The 22668-nt window shown below is 36.2% G+C and overlaps 1 protein-coding gene across 3 annotated transcripts in view; it reads left to right on the top strand.

Annotated features, from left to right (window-relative positions):
- The window catches only part of CAMK4 (calcium/calmodulin dependent protein kinase IV), a 267756-nt gene extending 256074 nt beyond the window's left edge, over positions 1 to 11682 (top strand). For all 3 annotated transcript variants that reach the window (XM_060201264.1, XM_060201263.1, XM_007531867.3), the window contains 2 exons: positions 7113 to 7265; positions 9037 to 11682. In XM_060201264.1, the coding sequence (XP_060057247.1) occupies positions 7113 to 7265; positions 9037 to 9459 (576 nt within the window). In that variant the 3' untranslated portion in view covers positions 9460 to 11682. The remainder of the gene's footprint in view (positions 1 to 7112; positions 7266 to 9036) is intronic.
- The last annotated feature ends 10986 nt before the right edge of the window (positions 11683 to 22668 follow it).

Consider the following 22668-nt stretch of genomic DNA (forward strand, 5'->3'; position numbering starts at 1 on the left):
AGTGTGACAAAAAATCTGAAGTAAAATTCCTCAAATTCATGTTTTTACTAATTAATCTTTTAAAAAAAATATTTTAAATTACATTTTAATAAAACTGCACTAACACATTTTCTTATGGGTAACTGGAAACAGGTGCCTTATCTTTAGCTCAACTATCAGAAGTTACAGATTTTCCTCATTCATTAACTAATGCTTATTTACAAGTCACTGCAGTGCCTGGCTTGTGATGTCTGCTGCTGCAGGTGAATCCCAGGGTAATGTACACAAATAAATTCTATTTAAATCTGACATACTACATTTGACTATACTTAGAATAAGACCACACTGCTTCCTAGAATTTCTTTCAAATTTATTAAACTATTCAGATTATAACACAAGTCCCATCATAGCATTCTAGACAAATTGTATTATACTAATAGTGTATTCTGTTCTTTTATTTATTCTACATGGTCTCTCATCTTAGTTAATGTTGAAATTTGTCTGCATTTAGAAAATACGTACTTTCTAGGAAGATGGACTTCCTGTTCTAAAATAAAGATGGCATTACTGTATGATTGACACATTTATCACCAATGCATTAGGAAAAAGAAACATGCAAAATTATCTAGAAAATGACTTTTGGGGCTGGGAATTAAAAAAACTTTCATGCTGGAGGCTCAGAAGTCCCAAATTCAATCCCCAGTGTCACCATAAGCCAGAGCTAAGCAGTTCCCTGGTCTTTCTGTATCTAATTTATTGTCTCTGTTCCTCTTCCTCTGTCTCCCTTTCTCTCTCTCTCTCTCTCAAAGATAAAACAACAATTAAAAAAAAATGTTTAATGAGGGGCCAGGGCCAGGTAGTGACACACCTAGTTAACCACACACAAGCCCCTGGTCCCCACCTGCAGAGGGAAAGCTTTTCAAGTAGTGCAGCCGGGCTGCAGATGTCTCTCTCCCTCTCTATTTCTTCCCCTTTCTCTCTGTCTCTATCCAATAATAAATAAATAAACATTAAAAAAATTAAATTGACTTTTGAGTCACAGAAAGTTAGCTCTCCATGGGACCATAGGAGTCATCTAGTCTTTTCATCGTATGACTTAGTCTAGAGAAGTGACATGACTGTTCAAGATGACATAACTTTTCAGTAGAAAGGCATTGTTAGGAGTGATTGATCCAGGTTTCCAGACCCATTATCCAATGTCCTTTATCTTTACTTTTTAAAAATTTATTTATTGGGGAATTAATGATTTACAGTTGACAGTAAAATATGATAGTCTGTACATGTGTAACATTTCCCAGTTTTCCACATAACAATACAACTCGCGCTAGGTCGTCCTCTGCCATCATGTTCTAGGACCTGAGGCTGCCCCACACTCAAGAGTCTTTTACATTTGTACAGTACACCAACTCCAGTCCAAGTTCTGCTTTATGTTTTCCCTTCTGTTTTTGTTTTTCAACTACTGCCTGTGAGCGAGATCATCCCATATTCATCCTTCTCTTTCTGACTTATCTCACTTAACATTTGTTCAAGCTCCATCCAAGATGAGGTGATAAGGTGAAGAAGATTAATTCACTATTTTTAATAGCTGAGTAGTATTCCAATGTGTATGTATACCACAGCTTTCTCAGCCACTCATCTATTGGCTATTACAAATTGTGCTGCTATGAACAGAGGTATACACAAATCTTTTGAATGAGTGTGTTTGGTTCTTTGAGATATATCCCCAGGAGGGGCATTGCAGGGTCATAGGGTAGGTCCACTTCTAGCCTTCTGAAAGTTTTCCAGACTGCTTTCCACAGGGGTTGGACCAATGTATATTCCCACCAGCAGTGCAGGAAGGTTCCTTTGTCCCCACATCCTCTCCAACATTTGTTGCTACTACCTTATTTGATGTATGACATCCTCACAGGAGTGATATGATATCTCATTGTCTTTATTTGTATTTCTGTGTCAATCAATGACTTGGAGCATTTTCTCATATGTTTTTGGCCTTTTGGATTTCTTCTCTTGTGAATATTCTGTTCATATCCTCTCCCCATTTTTGGATGGGGTCATTTTTTTTTTCTTGTTGCTAAATTTCATCAGCTCTTTATATATTTTGGTTATTAGCCCCTTGTCTAATGTATGTTGTGCAAATATTTTCTCCCCTTTTATAAATGATCTCTTTGTTTAGGTGGTAGTTTCTTTTGCTGTGCAGAAGCTTTTTAATTTGATGTAGCCCCACTGGTTTATTTCTTATTTAGTCTTCTTTGTAGTTGGATTTGTATCATTGTATCATTGAGGATACCTTTAAAATTCATACGGAAAAGAGTTCTGGCAATATTTTCCTTTAAGTATTTTGAGTTTCTGGTCTAACACCCAAGTCCTTGATCCATTTGGAATTTACTTTTGGTGTGATGAAATATAGTAGTTCAGTTTCATTCTTCTGCATGTTGCAACCCAATTTTTCCAATACCTTTTGAAAAAGAGACTCTCCTTCCTCTATTTAATAGCCTGGCACCCTTGGCAAAGATTAGATGTCTGTAGGTATGGCGTCCTAATGTTATTTTCTACTCAAACATTTCTTCCTGACAGTTGTGCATTTTTATGAAACAGATCCCCTATAAGTCATCACTTTTCCAGTGTGATGAGGAAGAAAGTCATTGTGAGTGATGTGTGACTATGTCATCTTAGTTCTTCTCTCATGCCAGGTCCCATGCTTTTCACTATTTCTTGAATGCTGTGCCATTGATGCCCCACTGAGATTGTTGTCTCAGCCTTCTGTCTGGTAACCCTGCCTCTTGTAGTACTCTTCTCAAGTGCAGGAGCCAGAGGAAAGTTCTGAGAGGTAGATCACACTGTGTCATGCTACTGCTTCAATACTCTTAATGATGAAATAAAAAATGCCTAGCAATATCTGCATACTTTCATATACCACAGGCAGTGGTATACCTAGTTAGATATGGGTTGACTGTATATTTTTTCAAGATTATGTATTTCAAGTTTCTATATTTCACATATGAGTGAAATCATCTGGTAGCTTTCCTTAACTTCCATATTTACGTCACTAAGCATAATCACCACCAGTTCCATCCATTTTGTCCTAAAGGAAACAATTTTATTGCAGAGTAGGACTCCAATGAATCCCATTAACATTGAGGCCCATGACTTATCTCTTTGTTCTCTTCCTTTTTGTCCTCTTCCTTTTGTATTTATAAGACTCAAATGAGTAGGTTTTATTCCATTGTTAAAAACTTTTATCCCTTACTTTCTCAAAGTATTCCTCTGAGGGTTTTTTTTTTCAGATATTTTAAACTTTTAATCAGGAAAATGAGAAAGCATGTGGCAGAGAAGCATATGAGGCAATTGAGCAAAGATGGATGACTCCCCGCCCCCCGAATATTTTTTCTACATCATTCTTACCTCCATTTACCTCTCTTTTTTTTTTTGCCTCCAGGGTTATTGCTGGGGCTCAGTGCCTGCACTACAAATCTATTGCTCCTATGGCCATTTTTTTCTATTTTTTTTGGAGAGGACAGAGAAATTAAGAGGGAAGGAGAAGATAGAGAGGGAGAGAGACAGAGAGACACCTGTAGACCTAATTCACCACTTGTGAAGCGATGCCTCCCCTGCTGGAACCAGGATCTTTGCCTGGGTCCTTGCACTTTATACTATGTGCACTTAGCCCAGCACACCGCCACCCATTGTCCTATCTTTAAACATATTCTTATAGAAATATTACTGAAAGGAAGTAAGAAAACAGATTTTATTCTTCATATTACTTGCTACATGAATTTGTTAGTCTGTGTTCAGTTCTTAGATTAGCAGAATTAGCAAATAACTTCGGTTCTAAATCATCCAACTCCCACTTCCCATCTTATACATGAGTAGACTGAATTCTAGTGAAGTTGGCTACCTTGGAAGCACCATGGTAGACTGACCATCAGATAAGCTCAGAAATAAGAAATAAAGTAGACTTAACTTTGTATACAACTTTCACCAAATACAAATTGTCTGACTTTAGACAAGTACTTGAATCTTTCTAGTTATCTTACTTCTTTCTTAGTTTTCTCTAATTCATCCTCGATCTTGCTAATTCTATTTTTTTACCTCAGTTATTCTTCTCTTACTCCCCTCAGACATTTTCTGTAGCTCAACTGTTTTGTTACCCTGTTCAGATACTGTATTAGCTTGTTCAGCTAGTTGTGCTCTTAACTCAGTTATTTCAGCTTTCAGCTCTCTAGTTACCTCAAGATAATTAGTGTTTTCTTCCAGAGTCTCATTTGTTGTTTCCCTGTTTCTGATGATATACTTTCAAAAGCTTTCCTCATTTCTGTGAGTATTGCATCAATAAGTATGTGGATGTTGTCCTCATTCTTACTTGCTTCTATCTGATTGGGATTTTTTTCTAGGCTGTTGTTCTGGTTCATTTTTCCAGTTTTTTTTTTTCAGTTTGACCATTATATTTGGTATGTTATGAAATTTATAAATTTTGGGGGGTGTTGCTGTTTATATATCATATAAGGTAGTTTCTGGTCGACTGGTTCCTGGATCCCTGTAGGCAATTGCCTTTGGCCTTTGCTGTGTTTCAGGAATGGGTCTAGCAGTTAGTCTAATGTTGAGACAGCTGCTTTTTAGTAGGATCTCTTGTGTTCAAATTGAAGAGATAAATGGGCAATTGAAACAGCAGGATGTGGACCAGGTGGTGGCACAAGGATCCTGGGCACAAGGACCCAGTGCACAAGGACCCTGGGCCCCACCTGCAGGGGGAAGCTTCAAGAGTGGTGAAGCAGGGCTGCAGGTATCTCTCTGTCTCTCCTTCTCTATCTCTCCTCCCCCTCTCAATTCTCTTTGCCTTTATGCAATAATAAATAATAAAAATATTTTTAAAAAGTGGAACAGCAGGTTGGCACCTTCTTATGCTAAGTACAGCTTCTATATTCTTAACCCCCCTTTCACTACTTTTCAATCCACTGATCACACTTGCCTAGATTGACTTGTGTCTAAGTAAGATATTTAAGAGTTCACAGTTGCAATTATTAACAGTTGTTTCAGTTTTATCTCAATCCCTGAGGTGAAGCACAGTGGCTGTTAAACCCTTCTTATATTGCTGGTGATTTGTATGTTATTTTCCCTGCAGGCTAAGGGAGCCTGAAGGCTTTTTAACTATAAGTAGATATTTTACCTTAATTAGCCACTCATGATCAAGAGATAAAACAGGCTGGAAGATAGATAGTACAGTGGTTATACAAAGAGACTCCCAGACCCAATCCCTCACTCCACCACCAGCCAGAACTGAGCAGCTCTCTGTGGCCTTATAAAACTAACTTATTTCCTAACAAATCCTGGTTGTATTTGGTGAGTTATGAGGCAAATATTCACATTTTTTCCTAATTTGTCAGGAGAAGGATTTTAGAAGGCTCCTACTATGTACACACACCTCCAGACTACAAGAGTAGATTCTATCCTAAGTTACCCAGCCAGTTCTGTGTCCTTGATTTCAATATAGGGTACCCCTGCTGCTGTTCCAGCCTCTGAGGGACAACAGCAATGAAGATTCACAGTTGTAAATTGGTGTTTTAGTTATTTTTCTCCTCCCTTCAACAGTCTTTTTGGTGGCGAAACTCTGACCAGAAATGGCCAGTCTGCTGGCCACTCCCAGACTGACACCAGCTTCTCCTGAGTATAGCTTTGTAGCCCCAGGAATCTCTACCTCATCCCCAATCTGTCCACAAGCCACACATGCTTACACTCAACCGTGGCTTGGTGGGTTTTTGAAGAGAACCTAGTCTTGTGTTCTCAGGTGGCCCTTATTGCTTTTTCTAGTTGATCAGGGAGAACAAAACATAGCTGCCACTACTGTATAGTCATGACTCCCATATTTAAATCTTTCTGAGCCTCCTTCCATTCCTCATATGTAAATTGGAACTAAAATTTTCAACATGATGAAGTTATGGAAAGGATTACATGAGTCAAAAAAAAATTTTGTTTTTGCTAAGCTTCACCACTTTAGACTAAATTTTTTCAAATGGAGAGATAGAGACAGGGAGAGAAAGGGAAAGACACCATAGCACTAAAGCACCTCCATGTGGTGAGGGCACAGCTCAGACCTGGGTCACACACATGATATAGCAGACAATCTATCCAGGTGAACTAATTTTACTGGCTGTAGTGATAAAATGCTTAGATGCATATCACTGTATTTATTAAAAAAATATGAAGAGGGGCCAGGTGGCAGTGCACCTGATTAAGCACACGTTACCATTCACAACAACCTGAGTTCAAGCCCCCAGTCGTCACCTGCAAGGGGAAAGCTTTGCAAGTGGTAAAACAGTATTGAAGGTGTCTCTCCATCTCTTTCCCTCTCTATCACCCTCTTCCTTCTCATTTTCTGGCTGTCTCTATACAATAAATAAGTAAATATAATAAAATAATTTTAAAAAATGAAGGTGGACACACTTCCAGATATCAAATATTCCCTATTTCATTCCAAATCACCCCTCTAAGCTCAGGACTAAGTTTATTGTGATTGCTGATTTTCCTATTAATGTATTTTTTTTTCAGCCTCATAAGCAGAAGAAAATCTCCCAGAAGCTCTGTCATTGCTTGAATTCAGCCCTCTAAGTGAACTGTGTCCCTGTATCACTGGTGCTTTTACTTTGATTCCAAATAGTATTTTACTACAACACTTGACTTAAGGGATTCTCTAAGCTGAATCAGGGACAAACCATACAGCCTAGAAAGCTACCTCTTCTGTTTTCTGATTCCCAAAGAAAGAATGACCAATGCATATGTTTCCACCTCCACTGCGAGATTTCTTAAGTGCAAAGTGCACCCCAGAACTATCTAGACATTGATTCTGCTTTAAAGAATTTTCAGTCCACAGACAAATCAGGATCTCTTTCTCTGCCTATCAAAGAGCATTCTTCCAGTTCAGATTCTCAGGTGACACTATCTTCTGAGACTCCCTCAGCTCCTGTTACCTGAAAGCTTCTCCTAATTACAATGGCCTCTGAAGATTTAGCAACTTTTTAAAATTTGTATTTAATGGGACATGTTGGAACTTAGAATAAGACAGGGTAGTCACAAGCTGGGAGCCAAGTCCAAGTATCATAAAACTCTCCCTAAGAAGTTTATGATTCTTACTATTTTAGGTCAGAAAATTAATAGTTTTGGACCCCAAAAAACGGCTAACTACTTTCCAAGCTCTCCAGCACCCCTGGGTCACAGGTAAAGCAGCCAATTTTATACACATGGATACTGCTCAGAAGAAGCTCTTGGAATTCAATGCTCGACGCAAGCTCAAGGTGAAAAAGCATCTATTTGTTTTGTCTTCTGCTTTCTAAAAATGTCACTTTTCTTGTACTGTAAAATTTTATTCCACCATTTTTCATCTAATACTATTACTCATCTATAATGTTATCTGAAAATCACGTTTTGAAATTGCAACAAGATTAGCTAGCATAAGTAAATCCATTTATGGTTTTGTTACCCTTTCATAAGAAGTGTGAATAAAAATTAATTTGTTATATAGTGAGATTTACTCATTAAATATATTGGTACTGCTTCTCTTTTATCTTTCTTTTTTATTTGATAGGACATAGAGAAACTGAGAGGAGAAAGGGAGAGAGGGGAAAAGAAAGAGAGATACCAGCAACACTGCTTTACTGCTAAGCTTTCCCCCTGAAGGTGGGGACAGGGGATTTGAAGCTAGATCCTTACACATGGTAACATGTGCACTCAACTGGGAGCACTACTACCTGATCCCTGGTACTGCTTCTTTTTTTTTTTTCCCTCCAGGGTTATTGCTGGGCTCAGTGCCTGCACCATGAATCCACCGCTCCTGCAGGCCACTTTTTTCCCCTTTTTGTTGTCCTTGTTGTTGTAGCCTCATTGTGGTTATTATTATTGCCATTGTTGATGTTTGTTGTTGGATAGGACAGAGAAAAATGGAGAGAGGAGGGGAAGACAGAGAGGGGGAGAGAAAGATGGACACCTGCAGACCTGCTTCACCACCTGTGAAGCGACTCCCCTGCAGGTGGGAAACCGGGGGCTCGAACCAGGATCCTTATGCCGGTTCCTGCGCTTTGCGCCACATGCGCTTAACCCACTGCGCCACCGCCCGACCCCTTCTGGTACTGCTTTTTCCTTACCTAAGGCTGAGGTTTTTCTGAACAGTGTTGTTCAGGAAACACATTTATTCAAAAGTTGTCTTCTGTGTATATGAACATTGCAAAACAATTTTTAAAACTATTTAGAGTGACCTGAAAGGTTGTGCAGTGATAAAGCACAGGATTTGCAGTTCTGAGGTTCAAGTTCATTCTCCTGCATTGCTTATGCCAGAATGGTGCTCTGAATCTTACTCTGTCTCTCACACATTAATAATCATATCTTAAAACTACATTATTATTATAAAAATCATTAATGTGCTGTTGAAAATTTTGCACCAAAACATATAATTTTTTTCTCGTATATACAGAATAGAGAATAAGTGCCTTTCCTCATAATGATATTTAGGATTGTCTGTTAGAGAATGGTTGAGGATCAAAAGTAGTGTCTTGTCAATATTCAGTCACTATTTAAAGCTAATATAAATAAGTCTTCAGTGCCCCATTGTCAGATTAATTTGAAATACCATGGGTGAAATAATCTTGATTTACCTAAGAATTCTTCAAATTGATTTGACCTTGGAACCCTTTTCTCCCAATAATACCTATTAACATCCAAGGAATTATGACTTCATGAAGTGGAAACTTTGTGAAACAACATTTAATATATTTGAAAATCTATAATCCATGAGCAAGTACATTTACAAGGACATTCAGTTGTTCAGGTGACTTACTCTGATGTGTCCAGTGTGTTTATGCTAGTGTGAGATTAAAGAGGTTTTGCTGTTCCTTCTCCAAACAAGTATTTAGTAACAACCTTGTAATAACATACTTTGAAAAATTGAACATTATATGTACACGTACACACACACATACACACACAATCTCCCTAGATGCAAAATGGTCTTGGTTTTTGTGTGGAGGTAACACCTGACACTTTTTTTTTTTTTTTTTTTTGGTCTCAAATCAGGCTGCTGTGAAGGCTGTTGTAGCTTCCTCCCGGTTGGGAAGTGCCAGCAGTAGCCATGGCAGCATCCAGGACAACCAGAAGGCCAGCCGAGAGCCATCACCAATCCAGGATGGCAAGGAAGGAGAGGAGATGCAAAGAGATGAGGCTCAAGTACCAGTTATGGGGGAAGATGCTGAGCTGATGAAGATGCCGGCCGGAGAGAATGTTCAGGATGCAGATATAAATTCTGCTGAGGTTACTACAACAGAGCCAGAGTTGCTAGAGGATGGGATAGAGGGGACTGATCCTGATCCGAAGACAGAGGAGGACCTAGAAGAGATAATGAAGACTGTAGAAGAATCAGTGTCTCCTAAAGAAGGGCAAGAAAACATTGCCCTGGAATTTGGAGCTCAGCAGAATGATGTGGTCCTGCCAGAGCACTAAATTGGCTTCCTTCCAGTCTGAGAGCCAAACCCCATCATTTTATGCATTCTTGTCCTTCAGCAAGGAAAAGTGTGGCAGCATGATATGCAATATAGTGATTCTGTTCCAAGGTGCGAGCAAAAATACCCATGTATCTGTTGGTAATATTAACTTCAATGCATGTGACTGCTTTATGACAAAATAATGTCTTCTATGGTATGTAATGGATACTTAATATTGATGAGTTAAATTTGAACTTGCAAGTAAACACAACATAGTATTTAAATGTATATTTTTTTCCCCCACGGATCAGTAGCACACACTTCCAGTAAATTGTAACATTGTTTTTACTTTGAAAGCCTTGCCATGCTACATCCTTAAGTTCACAAGGTAATAATTCCTTTTGGACTGTTCTGAGATACTACTACTTAGTATTCTCATGATATTCACAAAATTTTGTTTTTTCAGTAATGTATTCAGACTGTTTACAAGAACATGGCCATAGGTTATAATTGAATGGTATGTGCATAGAAAAAAAAAAAAACGAATTTCTACTTATTATGACAAGATGCTGAAGCACACTTTCAAGGGCTGAGAGTCTACATGCCCCTAAGATTTGCATTGAGCTATGCTGTTTGTAATTTGTCTTTATTTCTACACATCACCTTACTAATAACCAAAAAATATTTTGTCATAGAATTCCGTCATTTGTAGTCCTGAGAAAAGTATTATACAAACTCGTGGTGAAGGACATCTTTTCCCTTCACCTGCTGTCTCAAGCACATCCTTTCAGTAACCAACACTTAGGATGGAATTAAGAAATTTGAGGAAGTAGTAGGAATATTGCTAGTATTTCAACTAACAAAGTTCTTGCTATATTTCAGATAAAGTTGGATTTATTCGTGTTTTGTACAACTTTAAGGATCAGAAATTTTTATTGATGAACTCTATAATCACCAAATTTCACTTTTAGAAAAATGTACTCCATAGCCTGGTGCCAACATATCTGGATAGAATGAGAATTACATTCCACAGAAGATCACTGACTTAACTAGTTTATAAAATTCTTAAATTTATTTTTAAAATCTAAATTTATTTATTGTTTTTACCAGAGCATCACTCATCTCTGGCTATTGGTGGTGCTAGGGGTAGAAATTAGGACTTTACAAATATCAGTTCTGTGTGTTGTCACTGCACTATATTCCCAGCCCCCTATTTTTTTAAACTAATGGTTATCTAGACATATTGCTTATGAATTAAAGATATTTCTTAAAAGCAAATAAATCTTTTCACATACTTGGATCAGAGGTCCCCACATTTTAGTGTCATTTGGAATGTTTCCAAAAAACAAAATGTTTCCATAAAATATAGGATATTGCAACTTTGTCTTAATAATCTAAGCTAAAAATAAACAAAAACCCCACTGATTCCAAATCACACACTTAAAAAGCAGTGATGCAAGAAAAAAAAAAGCTGTGATACTAGACCTAATCATCTACAATTACTTTTCAGAATATTTTGAAATTTTCATACAAACCCTTCTCTTTTGTAGAAAGTGCACTGTACCAACTATCTTAGTTTTATTTCAGGTTTTGAGTTAAAATGAACATTTATCAAATTAATTATGTATAGAATTTCTAGTAGGTTTCCTTAATTAAAAAAAAGCTTATTTTCAATGGCTCACACAAAAACCTATATCAAAAAGAAATCCCAAATTATTTAGACTTTTTCCTCAAAACTATTAATCTAAACTGAAATTGTATCTCTGGTTTCTGGGGGTTATTGAGGAATATTAAACATTCTTTTTTCCACATATGAATCTTCCTTCATAGATCTTCTCATGAGAAGAAAGTGTGGTCAAGCTTCCCTCCCATAGTTTAGTGGCCTCACCCTAACAGATCACTGACAAAGGGGAAAAGAACCTTAAAGACACATCATCTGAGCTCAGAGACACATCATCTGAGCTCAGAGGAAGATAATCTGAGCTGTACTTTTTATTACTACCCACTCCTTCCCTGTTACCTTCCTTCCTTTTTGATTTTATCTCAGAATTCTCATTTTGGCTATTACAAAACACACCCTATTTTCTAACATTTAAGAATGACTTCTTTAGTAAGCATTAAGACTTGCATTTAGAAGATTACTTCCTTTGGGTACTTTTCCCAATGAGATTTAACACCCAAATATAGTAAGAGCACACATACTGGAAAAGTGAAGGAGAGATGGGAGGGATCTTACTAGAAACTGGCAATTAGTTAAAATATCAGGACACATCTACTCCCAAAGGTGGTTGGTTGTTACTGTCCAGCAGACATTCAAGGCTGAACCTTTAGGTAAAGTACTGGAGCAGCACAGCAAAAGTCAGGACTGACTGACCTATATTTAGAATTAATTCATTTAAATGAGAATAATATGTCACTCCTTACTGAGAACTCAGGTGTGAGGATAATTCCACAATACTTTGGTACCTTGTAAATGTTACAAAAAGAATTACAACTTTACAGTTATAACTCTAGAAGACGATAGGAACTTTTTGACATCTGTGTTAAATTTTGAGAATGGCTAAAGAGAGTCCAATTTAGTAATTCCAGTGAAAATCAAGTTAAGTTTTACTTCATAAAAATATTTCAGATGGTCAAAATATATATATAGAGATAGAGATAATGTCAACCTATATCTGTGGCCTTGGGAGAAACTGCAGTTTCCAGTGAAGGGATGAGGACACAGAACTCTGGTGGTGGGAACAATGTGGAACTATAACCCTATTATCTTATATTTTTAAAATAAATATTGTTACTTATAAAAATAAAATTAACTTCTTAGTCAAATGATTTAATCCATGATTTCACAGAAATGCAATTTAATGATAATCAAATTAACATTGTGAAAGAACAGCAATCATTTATATTGCTTGTCAAGATGGGATATATGCACTATCAATCTCAACAGTAACTTCGCTAAATCATACTATAATGTTGAAGACAGAACCTTCATCTGCCTCCAGATTCCTTAGTTCAGTTCCTGGCATCACCATAAGCCAGAGCTGAGCAGTGATCTGGTTAAAATTTAAAAAATAATTAATTAAAATAATTTAAAAACAATTCATTTGCTATTCCATAATGTTACTTGGCACTATAGCCACCAAAATAATTTAGGGGATTTTGGTAAAAACAATAAATTACATTGTGAATTTTGGAGTTCAAAGCTATATTATATTATTAGTTTTGTCTTGAGATAAACTCAGATATGTAGATCACTATGACTATTATACCATGAAGGAAAACAAACTTAAATTATTTCTCTTATTTAAAAATTCTAGTGTTTTTTTCTCAAACTCTAAGTGTTCATTTATCACACTGGTACATAAGATAGTAGTAATCAGAATAATATGATTGTAAAAGTTTCCATCTAGAACAAATGTTGTCTAATATAAATAATACAAGAGACATTAGCACTTTAAATTTTTCTCTCAATCCCATTATACAAAGTAAAACAGGTAAAAGAAATATTTGAATTATAAATATGTCCAGTCTGTCATTCCAATATCTAATCAACAGGAAAAAATTACTTATTTTGAATAGGCAAGTTAATATTTCAAAATCAGGAGTATATGTTGTATCTTTACTACGCCAAATGTTAAAAAGCCACATGTGACTTATGGCTGCTGCATTGCAATTGCACTGTATTGAAAGAGGAAAATGCTGAAGTTACACGGATGCATAGATGTGATAGTAGAAAGGAAATGTTTCTGAAATGTCATAGACCAAAATAAGAAATAATACCATTAGCCATCTCTGCTCATTCAATTGCTTCAGAGGAGGAATGTTTCCTAATGTGAATTTTAGGGGACAGTTCTCTCCTGGGAATTGTTTGTTGGCCATAGGGCTTCTAATTATTCTTTGAACCCTGGGCTGTAGACTAAAAGGTAGTTTTTATGAATAGAGCCATGAAACCAATAGTATTCTTATAATCAAAACATACTTTGAGCAAACTATGTGTTCCAATTCAGGAAAGATTTGCATGTATCATCATAGAATTTTGTAGGGCTGAAGGATGAAGTTAGACACCATCCTTGCAACACAGGCAAGATCTCTTTCTAGAACTCAGTAGAAACATACCAAATTTGTATGATGAAGATGGTGATAATCTTAGTTCCTCTCAAAGTGGGAATATGATTGTTGGTTGGCACTTTGTAGATTTTGTTGGAAGGATCTAATCACCACTGCCACTACACATGAATTCAGAAGACTCATTTTTCTTACATACTGATATTTTAGATTTATCCTCAAAGACCTGTAGTCATTTTTAGTGACGGACTTTATAAAGTTCACCTTTAACTGTGACCCTAATTACATAGCATTGTAAACATATTTTGTAATTTAAAATGTTTAAGATTCCCTGTTTCTGGTTTTACATGAAAAGTAATTGCTGATGGGTTGCTTACAGATTAAAGATTTAAAGAGAGACATTTTGTATCATAATTCAGTTTTTATTTTACAAAATCATTTGACTGTTTTTTAAAAAAATTCCAGAAAAGAATATTAATAAACCATTTATTCTTCTTTACATTTTTTCCTATAGTAAATGTAGAAATGTTAACAAATGAATCAGCAATGGGTTTTTCATGATTAATGTTGATTCCACATGTATTTGATATAAATATGCTGAGCAGAGTCAATTGTAATGCCATTACATAATTTACATTCTCATAGTATTCATTTCTGGCTATCTAGGTCTGCTTTGCAATGTTTCTAGGCACTTAACTAAATAACAAAATTTGTAGCATCCTTGTAATTACTGTCTATTTAGTCATATTCTAATTTCCTTAACGGTCATCACTAATACGTTCCTGATCCGGACACAGCTGTGGGTGAATTTCTTTCTCTAATTTGACAAACAGAAAAAAAAAAAAAAAAAGACCACTGCAAAGATATCAGCTACCCAAGTAACTTGCATTTTAATATCAGCTCACAAAGTCCATTCATGCTTTTCCTGATCTTGGAAAGCAATAACAAACTTGACTAATTTGTTTTCTTGTTTAAAAATTCCAAATTTCAAAAATGTTTTGTAATGTTCTTTAGAGATTTTGGTATGATTTTAACTGCCTCCAAAACTGCCAGTTCCCTGTCACCTGGTCCTGTACAAGCGCACTTTGGGTATGTTGGAAGCCCATGAAGAATAGACTGTCAGGGAGTCGGGCTGTAGCGCAGCGGGTTAAGCGCAGGTGGCGCAAAGCACAAGGACCGGCATAAGGATCCCGGTTCGAACCCTGGCTCCCCACCTGCAGGGGAGTCGCTTCACAGGTGGTGAAGCAGGTCTGCAGGTGTCTATCTTTCTCTCTTCCTCTCTGTCTTCCCCTCCTCTCTCCATTTCTCTCTGTCCTATCCAACAACGACAACAACAATAATAACTACAACAATAAAACAACAAGGGTAACAAAAGGGAATAAATAAATAAAATAAATATTTTTTAAAAATAAAATTAAAATTAAAAAAAAATAATAATAGACTGTCTGACTCATTCTTGGGAATCAGAAGTTGCTCAAGAAAAGACTCCAAGCATCTGGTCTGGTCAAATGAAAAAAGTATAAGGAAATCTCTTCCCAAGCTATGTTTAAAAGTACTACTGTTTTAACATTAGTATATTGCCATTAGTTGCTAATGGGGAAAGAATTTTACCAATCATGGATTCTTGATTTCATTCTAACTGTTCATTCCGGATCATTATCTTGTTTCATCTCTTTGGTCATCAGTTGACCATCTAGGACTGTGAGGTTCTTTACAGACTTGGAAGGCACACCCTGACAGGCAAGAAAATTGTGGGGCCATCAGAACTTTTAATCAGCACTGGTAATCGAAAAAACTTGTTCTTTAATAGTTGATTTCAGCACATTTTGAATATTGAACTGGAAAAATCTATGGGTATGGAATATTACTATAATGTTTAATATGGTTTATTATGTTAAAAGTGATAGCTTCTTAATTTTTAGATTAAATTATCTTGACTTTTTCCATTTAAAAGGTTATTTTTAAAAATTTTTACTAGTGATTTAATAATGATTTACAAGATTGTAAGATAACCTGGTTATATTTCCATACAGTTCCCACCACCAGAGTTCAGTGTCCCATCCTTTCCACTGGAAACTCCTCTATTTTTTATCCCTCTCTGGGATTATGGACCAAAATCTAAAAGGTTATTTCAAGTCAGTCAAATACAGTAAATTCCACTTTAGAATTTTTGAAAGTTACTGTTTTCCCTAAGCAGCTTCTATTTCTGACAATCAGTTGTGAATGTTAAAAATGCAACAGGCATGTCTTTTCCTTGTTATTTTTTAAATATATGTATAGTAGTTCTACTGTTCATAATGGCTACAAATAAGTACTACCATAAATTGAAAATGGACTTCTTTTAGGTTGACCTATCTTATATCATGCAGTTGATATGCAATATAAAATACAAGTAGTATATTCATCAGCTAGTTTTGTTTACTTTTTTATTATCAAGGTTATATCCGAAATTCACCCCTTTATCTTTTTTCTTCTCTCACTCTTAGTCTTGGTAATATTTCTAAAGTCCTCCCCATAACAATAACTACAACAAAAATCTAACATTTCTATTTATTTGTAGTGAGGCTAACAGTGGAATACTAGAACTATATTCCATGCCCAACAAATGTGCTTCTTTTGAAATTTAAGTGTCCTGTGAATTCACTGAGTGGAAATAGCACATAGGAGTAAATAATCCTTATGCCCAATCCTTCAGACAAAAGGATTGGTAGAGAAATAATTAAGTTTACACTCTTTTTTTCAAATGCCAGTCATTATTTTAATTGTGGTCTTTGAGATATAGGTGCATTTAAAAAATAATACTGTGCACATAATTACTCAAGGAAATAAATTTAAAATGGGGCCAGGTGGTGCACCTGATTGAGCACACATGTTAGTCACAATGTGCAATGACCCAGGTTCAAGCCCCTGGTCCTCCTTCCTATAAGGGAAAAGCTTTGTGAGTGGTACAGTAGTCCTCTCTTAATCTCTCTATCTCCCTCTACCCTCTCGATTTCTGGCTGTCTCTATACACTAAGTAAAGATAAAAAAATGATTAATGAAAAAAATTACTCTTCTTCCAAGAGTAGGCTATTCCAGAAACCTGTTTTCCGATTAAGCTTTTACTGAGAAACTATTATGTACAATGAAAGAGTCAGAAATTAAATACAGTGATACCCTCTAGGAGTGAGCTTTATAGTGGAGAAGAAAATGTCTATACATGTACTGTGCTAAATCCTGTGCTAAATGTATAGGTACCTTAAGGATGAAAAGTTCCTTTCTGCTTATAATTAGCAAAGAAAGCTTCATGAGTTCACAGGCTGGCTGTGAAAGACAGGAAGAAACTTTGCAGGGAGAGAGGAGGGAGGAGGTATACCTTGCTAAGAGATTGTGGGCAAAGTGAAAGGAGAAGCTGTAACACTCCCCTGTGAAAGTATGGCTAAACATACTGGAACACCTCAAAACTGTTACCAAATTCAATTAGATCTCTTTTCCTTTCTACCCTCTGGGTAGACATATGCTTTTGTTTTTTGTTCGAGCATCTGGATGTGATTTCCATTTAGTGCATCCCTCAAAAGAATCAAAATTGGTCAACACATGAAGACATTTTGGCAAGTCATCAGTTGAGACAAGCTCCAGTCACTAAAAGCAAAATCTGCATTGATTACTACCCTGACAGCTCCACATATAGTCATTATCTGAGTAAGACTTGCCAGACGGCATTTAAATAATTCCTTCTGACTCTAGATTCACACCATTACATGTCAATACTGCCAGTGGAGATCCACATCAAGGTTAAGTTGTGATAATTATTTTAACCTGACATGAAAGGGCATTCTCCACAGGACTTGAAGCAAAATTATATCTGTAATTCTAGACTTCAAAAGACATTTGTAGAAAGCTAAGTATCAGATAGAAAATTAAGAAGTTAGAAGAGCTTTCCTCAAACATCAAGCCTATATTATTCAATGCTTCTAACTTCTCTCTTTCTTTTCTTCATATACCCTCTGTAACCCTCTATAACCTCTTTTCATATCACCCATTGGATATGGTATTTTGAACTCAACTTCAAGAAATTTATTTTTTAAACAATCTTTACCAATCAGGACAAAATTACAGTGTGTATACTTTTACTTGTCTCTCCACTTTACTTGTTTCAGATGTCTTGAGATTAGTGCAAATGCCTGTGTTATGCCTCAAAGTAAATAAAATGAAAGGACAAATATCACATTATCTAAATGATAGAAAAAATATGGCTTCTCCAGTAAAAAGCTATAGAAAATACACAAAGATGCAGAAAAAAAAAAAGACAAGCCAGTAGGAATTGTGAAAGAATTTCCTACTAGAGTTTCTCAAGCTTGAGATTATCTGTTAGACCATTTCTAATTTTTCTTAGTATGGAAATTTGTACTTGTTTATTGAAAGTTCTCTGGACTAAATGACCATAAACAGCACATTATTAGCAGTATGAAGACTTGAATATCACTACAGATAAGAAACCTACTAGAATCAATAGTTTAGATTGCAACTAGTCAAAACCAATTCATGTAGCTTTTGAAAAACAAAATTAAGTATAAATATTTTAGTTAACATTAGCAAGGTTATAGACAAACTTCCCAATTTCTTTTTGAGAGCCCTGAAAAGGGAACTGTGAACATGTCCATTCTAAAACCTATTTAAATGGTGCTATTGACTCTTTAAGATTAAGATATTCTATTTTTTAGGTAAACATGTCTGACCTGGTCATAAGTGTAAATACAGAAGATGTTTGTAGGGAATTTTTTAAAACATACCCAGCTGTTTTTGGTTATGCAACCATTTTCTTCAATGGTGATCACTGACAGTGGTGTGTCACTACTTTCTAAGGATGGGACACACCAGTCACTGGCTCTTTCAGTTGCCTGAAGCCAGGGGCAGACAACATGAGACCCATAGTTAACTGTGGCTTCTTCTTAGACTCAGGATGAACAATCGAATTAAATAACTAAACAGACTCACTTTCTGGTGTTTCTAAGAGAACATGAGGGAAGAACATATGACATGAAACAAAACGGATGTTGACAGACCATTAAAATTGTCTTTAGTGAGGACCAATGTGTACGTTCACTCAGATGTGTCAGAACATGATAAAAGATGTGTGTACCTTGCTAAGGGAAAATTTGTAAAACAATCTGCATGTATGATAATCATATATGACATTAAATCAGCAAAGTGCCCATCAATACTTTGTTGTCTGTGATCTGAAATGTGAATATAACATAATAATAACACATGGATGTTTTTCTTACATCTGAATTATGGAGTTGAGTGCTTTCCCATTCTCTCAAAATCATATCCGTTTTATAAGCACTTTTAACACTACACAGTAAGGTTACAAAAGTAATCTAATCCTTAATTAAATGGTACTCTTAGGAAACATTCAATTCCACAAGCCCAGGTTACTGAAGAGAAGTGATACCCAGAGAAGTAATGACTTATTTAAGGCTAAAGGATAAGAAGACAATTGATTGGAATGCCTATATTCTAGTTTGGTGCTCCCATTAGACTAGATACCACAGCTAACAATTCGTTGAAAATATATCTATGTGTGTGTAAAAATATAGAAATGTAGAGCAAACACTTTATGAAGAAAATTATTTCTAATGTTTTTTCTTGCAAACTTATATTGTAAATTTTTGTATCTCACTACAGAATAAGCACTTCTGCCTAATCACATTTATGATAGCTACATAATAATTCAGTCTTATGTTTCTTTTAAGAGACTTTTCTGTGTTTGGGGAGGCTTAAGGAAATAATCTGGGCTATTTCTTATCTAGCTTTATGTTCTGTTCATCCATCCAGATCATTGTACATTCATTCAAATAGTTCACAGGTACTAGATCTGAGTCAATGACTAGACACACTAAAATCTACCTAAAATTCTTCAACCACAACACTGCATCATAATGAAATATGCTTGCTCAGTTATTTCCTTTGAGCACTACTGAGATGTTGATGTCCTACTGAGACTGGGAGCCAGAGGAAAGAAGTGGCAGGTTGAAAAAAAAAAAAAAAGAAAAGGAAGGAAAGAAAAGAGAAGAAAGGAAAAGAATCTTTTTATATATATAATTTATTTCTTTATTGGGGAATTAATGTTTTACATTCAACACTAAGTACAATAGTTTGTACATGCATAACATTCTCCAGATTCCCATTTAACAATACAACCCCCACTATGTCATTCATCATCTTTCATGGACTAGTATTCTCCCCACCCACCCACTCACCCACCCCAGAGTCTTTTACTTTGGTGTAATACTCCAGTTACATTTCAGGTTCTACTTGTGTTTTCTTTTCTAATCTTGTTTTTCAACTTCGGTATGAGAGTGAGATCATCCCATATTCATCCTTCTGTTTCTGACTTATTTCACTCAACATGATTTTTTCAAGGTCCATCCAAGAACGGCTGAAAACGGTGAAGTCACCATTTTTAACAGCTGAGTAGTATTCCATTGTGTATATATACCACAACTTGCTCAGCCACTCATCTGTTGTTGGACACCTGGGTTGCTTCCAGGTTTTGGCTATTACAAATTGTGCTGCCAAGAACATATGTGTACACAGATCTTTTTGGATGGATGTGTTGGGTTCCTTATGATGTGATGGATTCCTCCAGGAGAGGAATTTCAGGGTCATAGGGTAGGTCCATTTCTAGCCTTCTGAGAGTTCTCCAGACTGTTCTCCACAGAGGTTGGACCAATTGACATTCCCACCAGCAGTGCAGGAGGGTTCCTTTGACCCCACACCCTCTCCAGCATTTGCTGCTGTTACCTTTTCTGATGTATGACATTCTCACAGGAGTGAAGTGATATCTCATTGTTGTCTTGATTTGCATTTCTCTGACAGAGAATTGGAGCATTTTTTCATGTGTTTCTCAGCCTTTTGGATCTCTTCTGTGGTGACTATTCTGTCCAAGTCCTCCCCCCATTTTTGGATGGGGTTATTTGATGTCTTGTTGTTGAGTCTGGCAAGCTCTTTATATATGTTGGTTATTAAACTCTTATCTGATGTATGGCATGTAAAGATCTTCTCCCATTCTGTGAGGGGTCTCTTGGTCTGGGTAGTGGTTTCTTTTGCTGTGAAGAAGCTTTTTAATTTGATGTAGTCCCATAGGTTTATACTTGCCTTAGTCTTCCTTGTAATTGGATTCGTTTCATTGAAAATGTCTTTAAAATTTATGCGGAGAAAAGTTCTGCCAATATTTTCCTCTAAGTATTTGATAGTTTGTGGTCTAACATCCAAGTCCTTGATCCACTTGGAATTTACTTTTGTATTTGGTGAAATACAGTGATTCAGTTTCATTCTTCTGCATGTTTCAACCCATTGTTTCGAACACTATTTGTTGAAGAGACTCTGCTTTCCCCATGTAATAGTCCGGGCCCCTTTGTCAAAGATTAGATGTCCACAGGTGTGGGGTCTCATTTCTGGGCTCTCAATTCTATTCCACTGGTCAGTGTGTCTGTTCATGTTCCAGTACCAAGCAGTTTTGATGACAATGGCCCTATAATACAGTTTGAGATCTGGGAGTGTGATACCTCCAGTTCTGTCCTTTTTTCTCAAGATTGTTTTGGCAATTCTAGGTCTTTTCTGGTTCCAGATAAACATTTGTAGCATTTTTTCTATTCTCCTAAAAAATGTGCTTGGGATCTTGATGGGGATAGCATTAAATTTGTAGATGGCTCTGGGTAATATATTCATTTTGATGATGTTAATTCTTCCAACCCATGAACATGGAATATCTTTCCATTTCTTTGTGTCTTTTTCAATTTCTTTGAGTAGTGACTCATAATTTTCAGTATACAAGTCTTTCACTTCTTTGGCTAGGTTTACTCCTAGATATTTTATTGTTTTTGTTGCTATAGTAAAAGGAACTGATTTCTGGATTTCAATTTCTTCTAACTTAGTGTATGCATAGAGGAATGCTACTGACTTTTGAATGTTAATTTTGTAGCCTGACACCTTACTGTATTGCCTGATGATTTCCAAAAGCTTCTTGCTGGATTCCTTAGGTTTTTCCATGTATACTATCATGTCATCTGCAAATAAGGACAGTTTGACTTCTTCTCTTCCAATCTGTATGCCTTTAATTCCTTGCTCCTGCCTGATTACTATGGCAAGAACTTCCAACATTATGTTGAATAGTAATGGTGATAGTGGGCAGCCCTGTCTAGTACCTCATCTGATTGGAAATGCTTCCAGTTTTGCACCATTGAGTATGATGTTGGCTGTAGGTTTGCTATAGATAGACTCCACTATCTTCAGGAATTTTCCCTCTATTCCCATTTTTGTAGTGTTTTGATCATAAAGGGATGTTGTATTTTGTCAAAGGCTTTCTCTGCATCTATTGATATGACCATGTGGTTTTTGGTCTTGCTTTTGTTGATGTGGTGGATCACATTGATTGATTTACGTATATTAAACCAACCTTGCATGCCTGGGATAAACCCCACTTGGTCATGATGAACAATCTTTTTGATATACTGCTGTATCCGGTTGGCTAGAATTTTGTTCAATATTTTTGCATCTATGTTCATCAAAGATATTGGTCTATAGTTTTCTTTTTTGGTTGTGTCCCTGTCTGCTTTTGGTATCAGGGTGATGTTGGCTTCATAGAAGCTAGCAGGGAGTATTCCAGTGTCTTCAATCTTCTGGAAGACTTTTAAAAGTAGAGGTATTAGTTCTTCTTTGAAAGTTTTGTAGAATTCATTTGTAAAACCATCTGGTCCAGGACTTTTATTTTTGGGAAGATTTTTGATAACTTTTTCAATTTCACTAGCTGTGATGGGTCTGTTCATGTTATCCACTTCCTCTTTACTTAGTTTTGGAAGTTGGTAGTTATCTAGGAAATTATCCATTTCTTCCAGGTTCTCTAGCTTGGTGGCATATAGTTGTTCATAGAAGCCTCGCATGATATGTTGAATTTCTGCAGTGTCTGTTGTGATTTCTCCTCTTTCATTTACTATCCGATTTATTTGGGTCTTCTCCCTTTTTTGTTTTGTGAGTCTGGCTAAAGGTTTGTTGATTTTGTTTACTCTTTCGAAGAACCAACATTTACTTTCGTTCATCTTCTGTATGGTTTTCCTATTCTCAATGTTATTTATTTCTGCCCTAATCTTAGTGATTTCTGTCCTTCTGGTTGCTTTAG

Source organism: Erinaceus europaeus, chromosome 11 (genome assembly GCF_950295315.1).
Source record: "Erinaceus europaeus chromosome 11, mEriEur2.1, whole genome shotgun sequence".
Lineage (NCBI taxonomy): Eukaryota > Metazoa > Chordata > Mammalia > Eulipotyphla > Erinaceidae > Erinaceus > Erinaceus europaeus.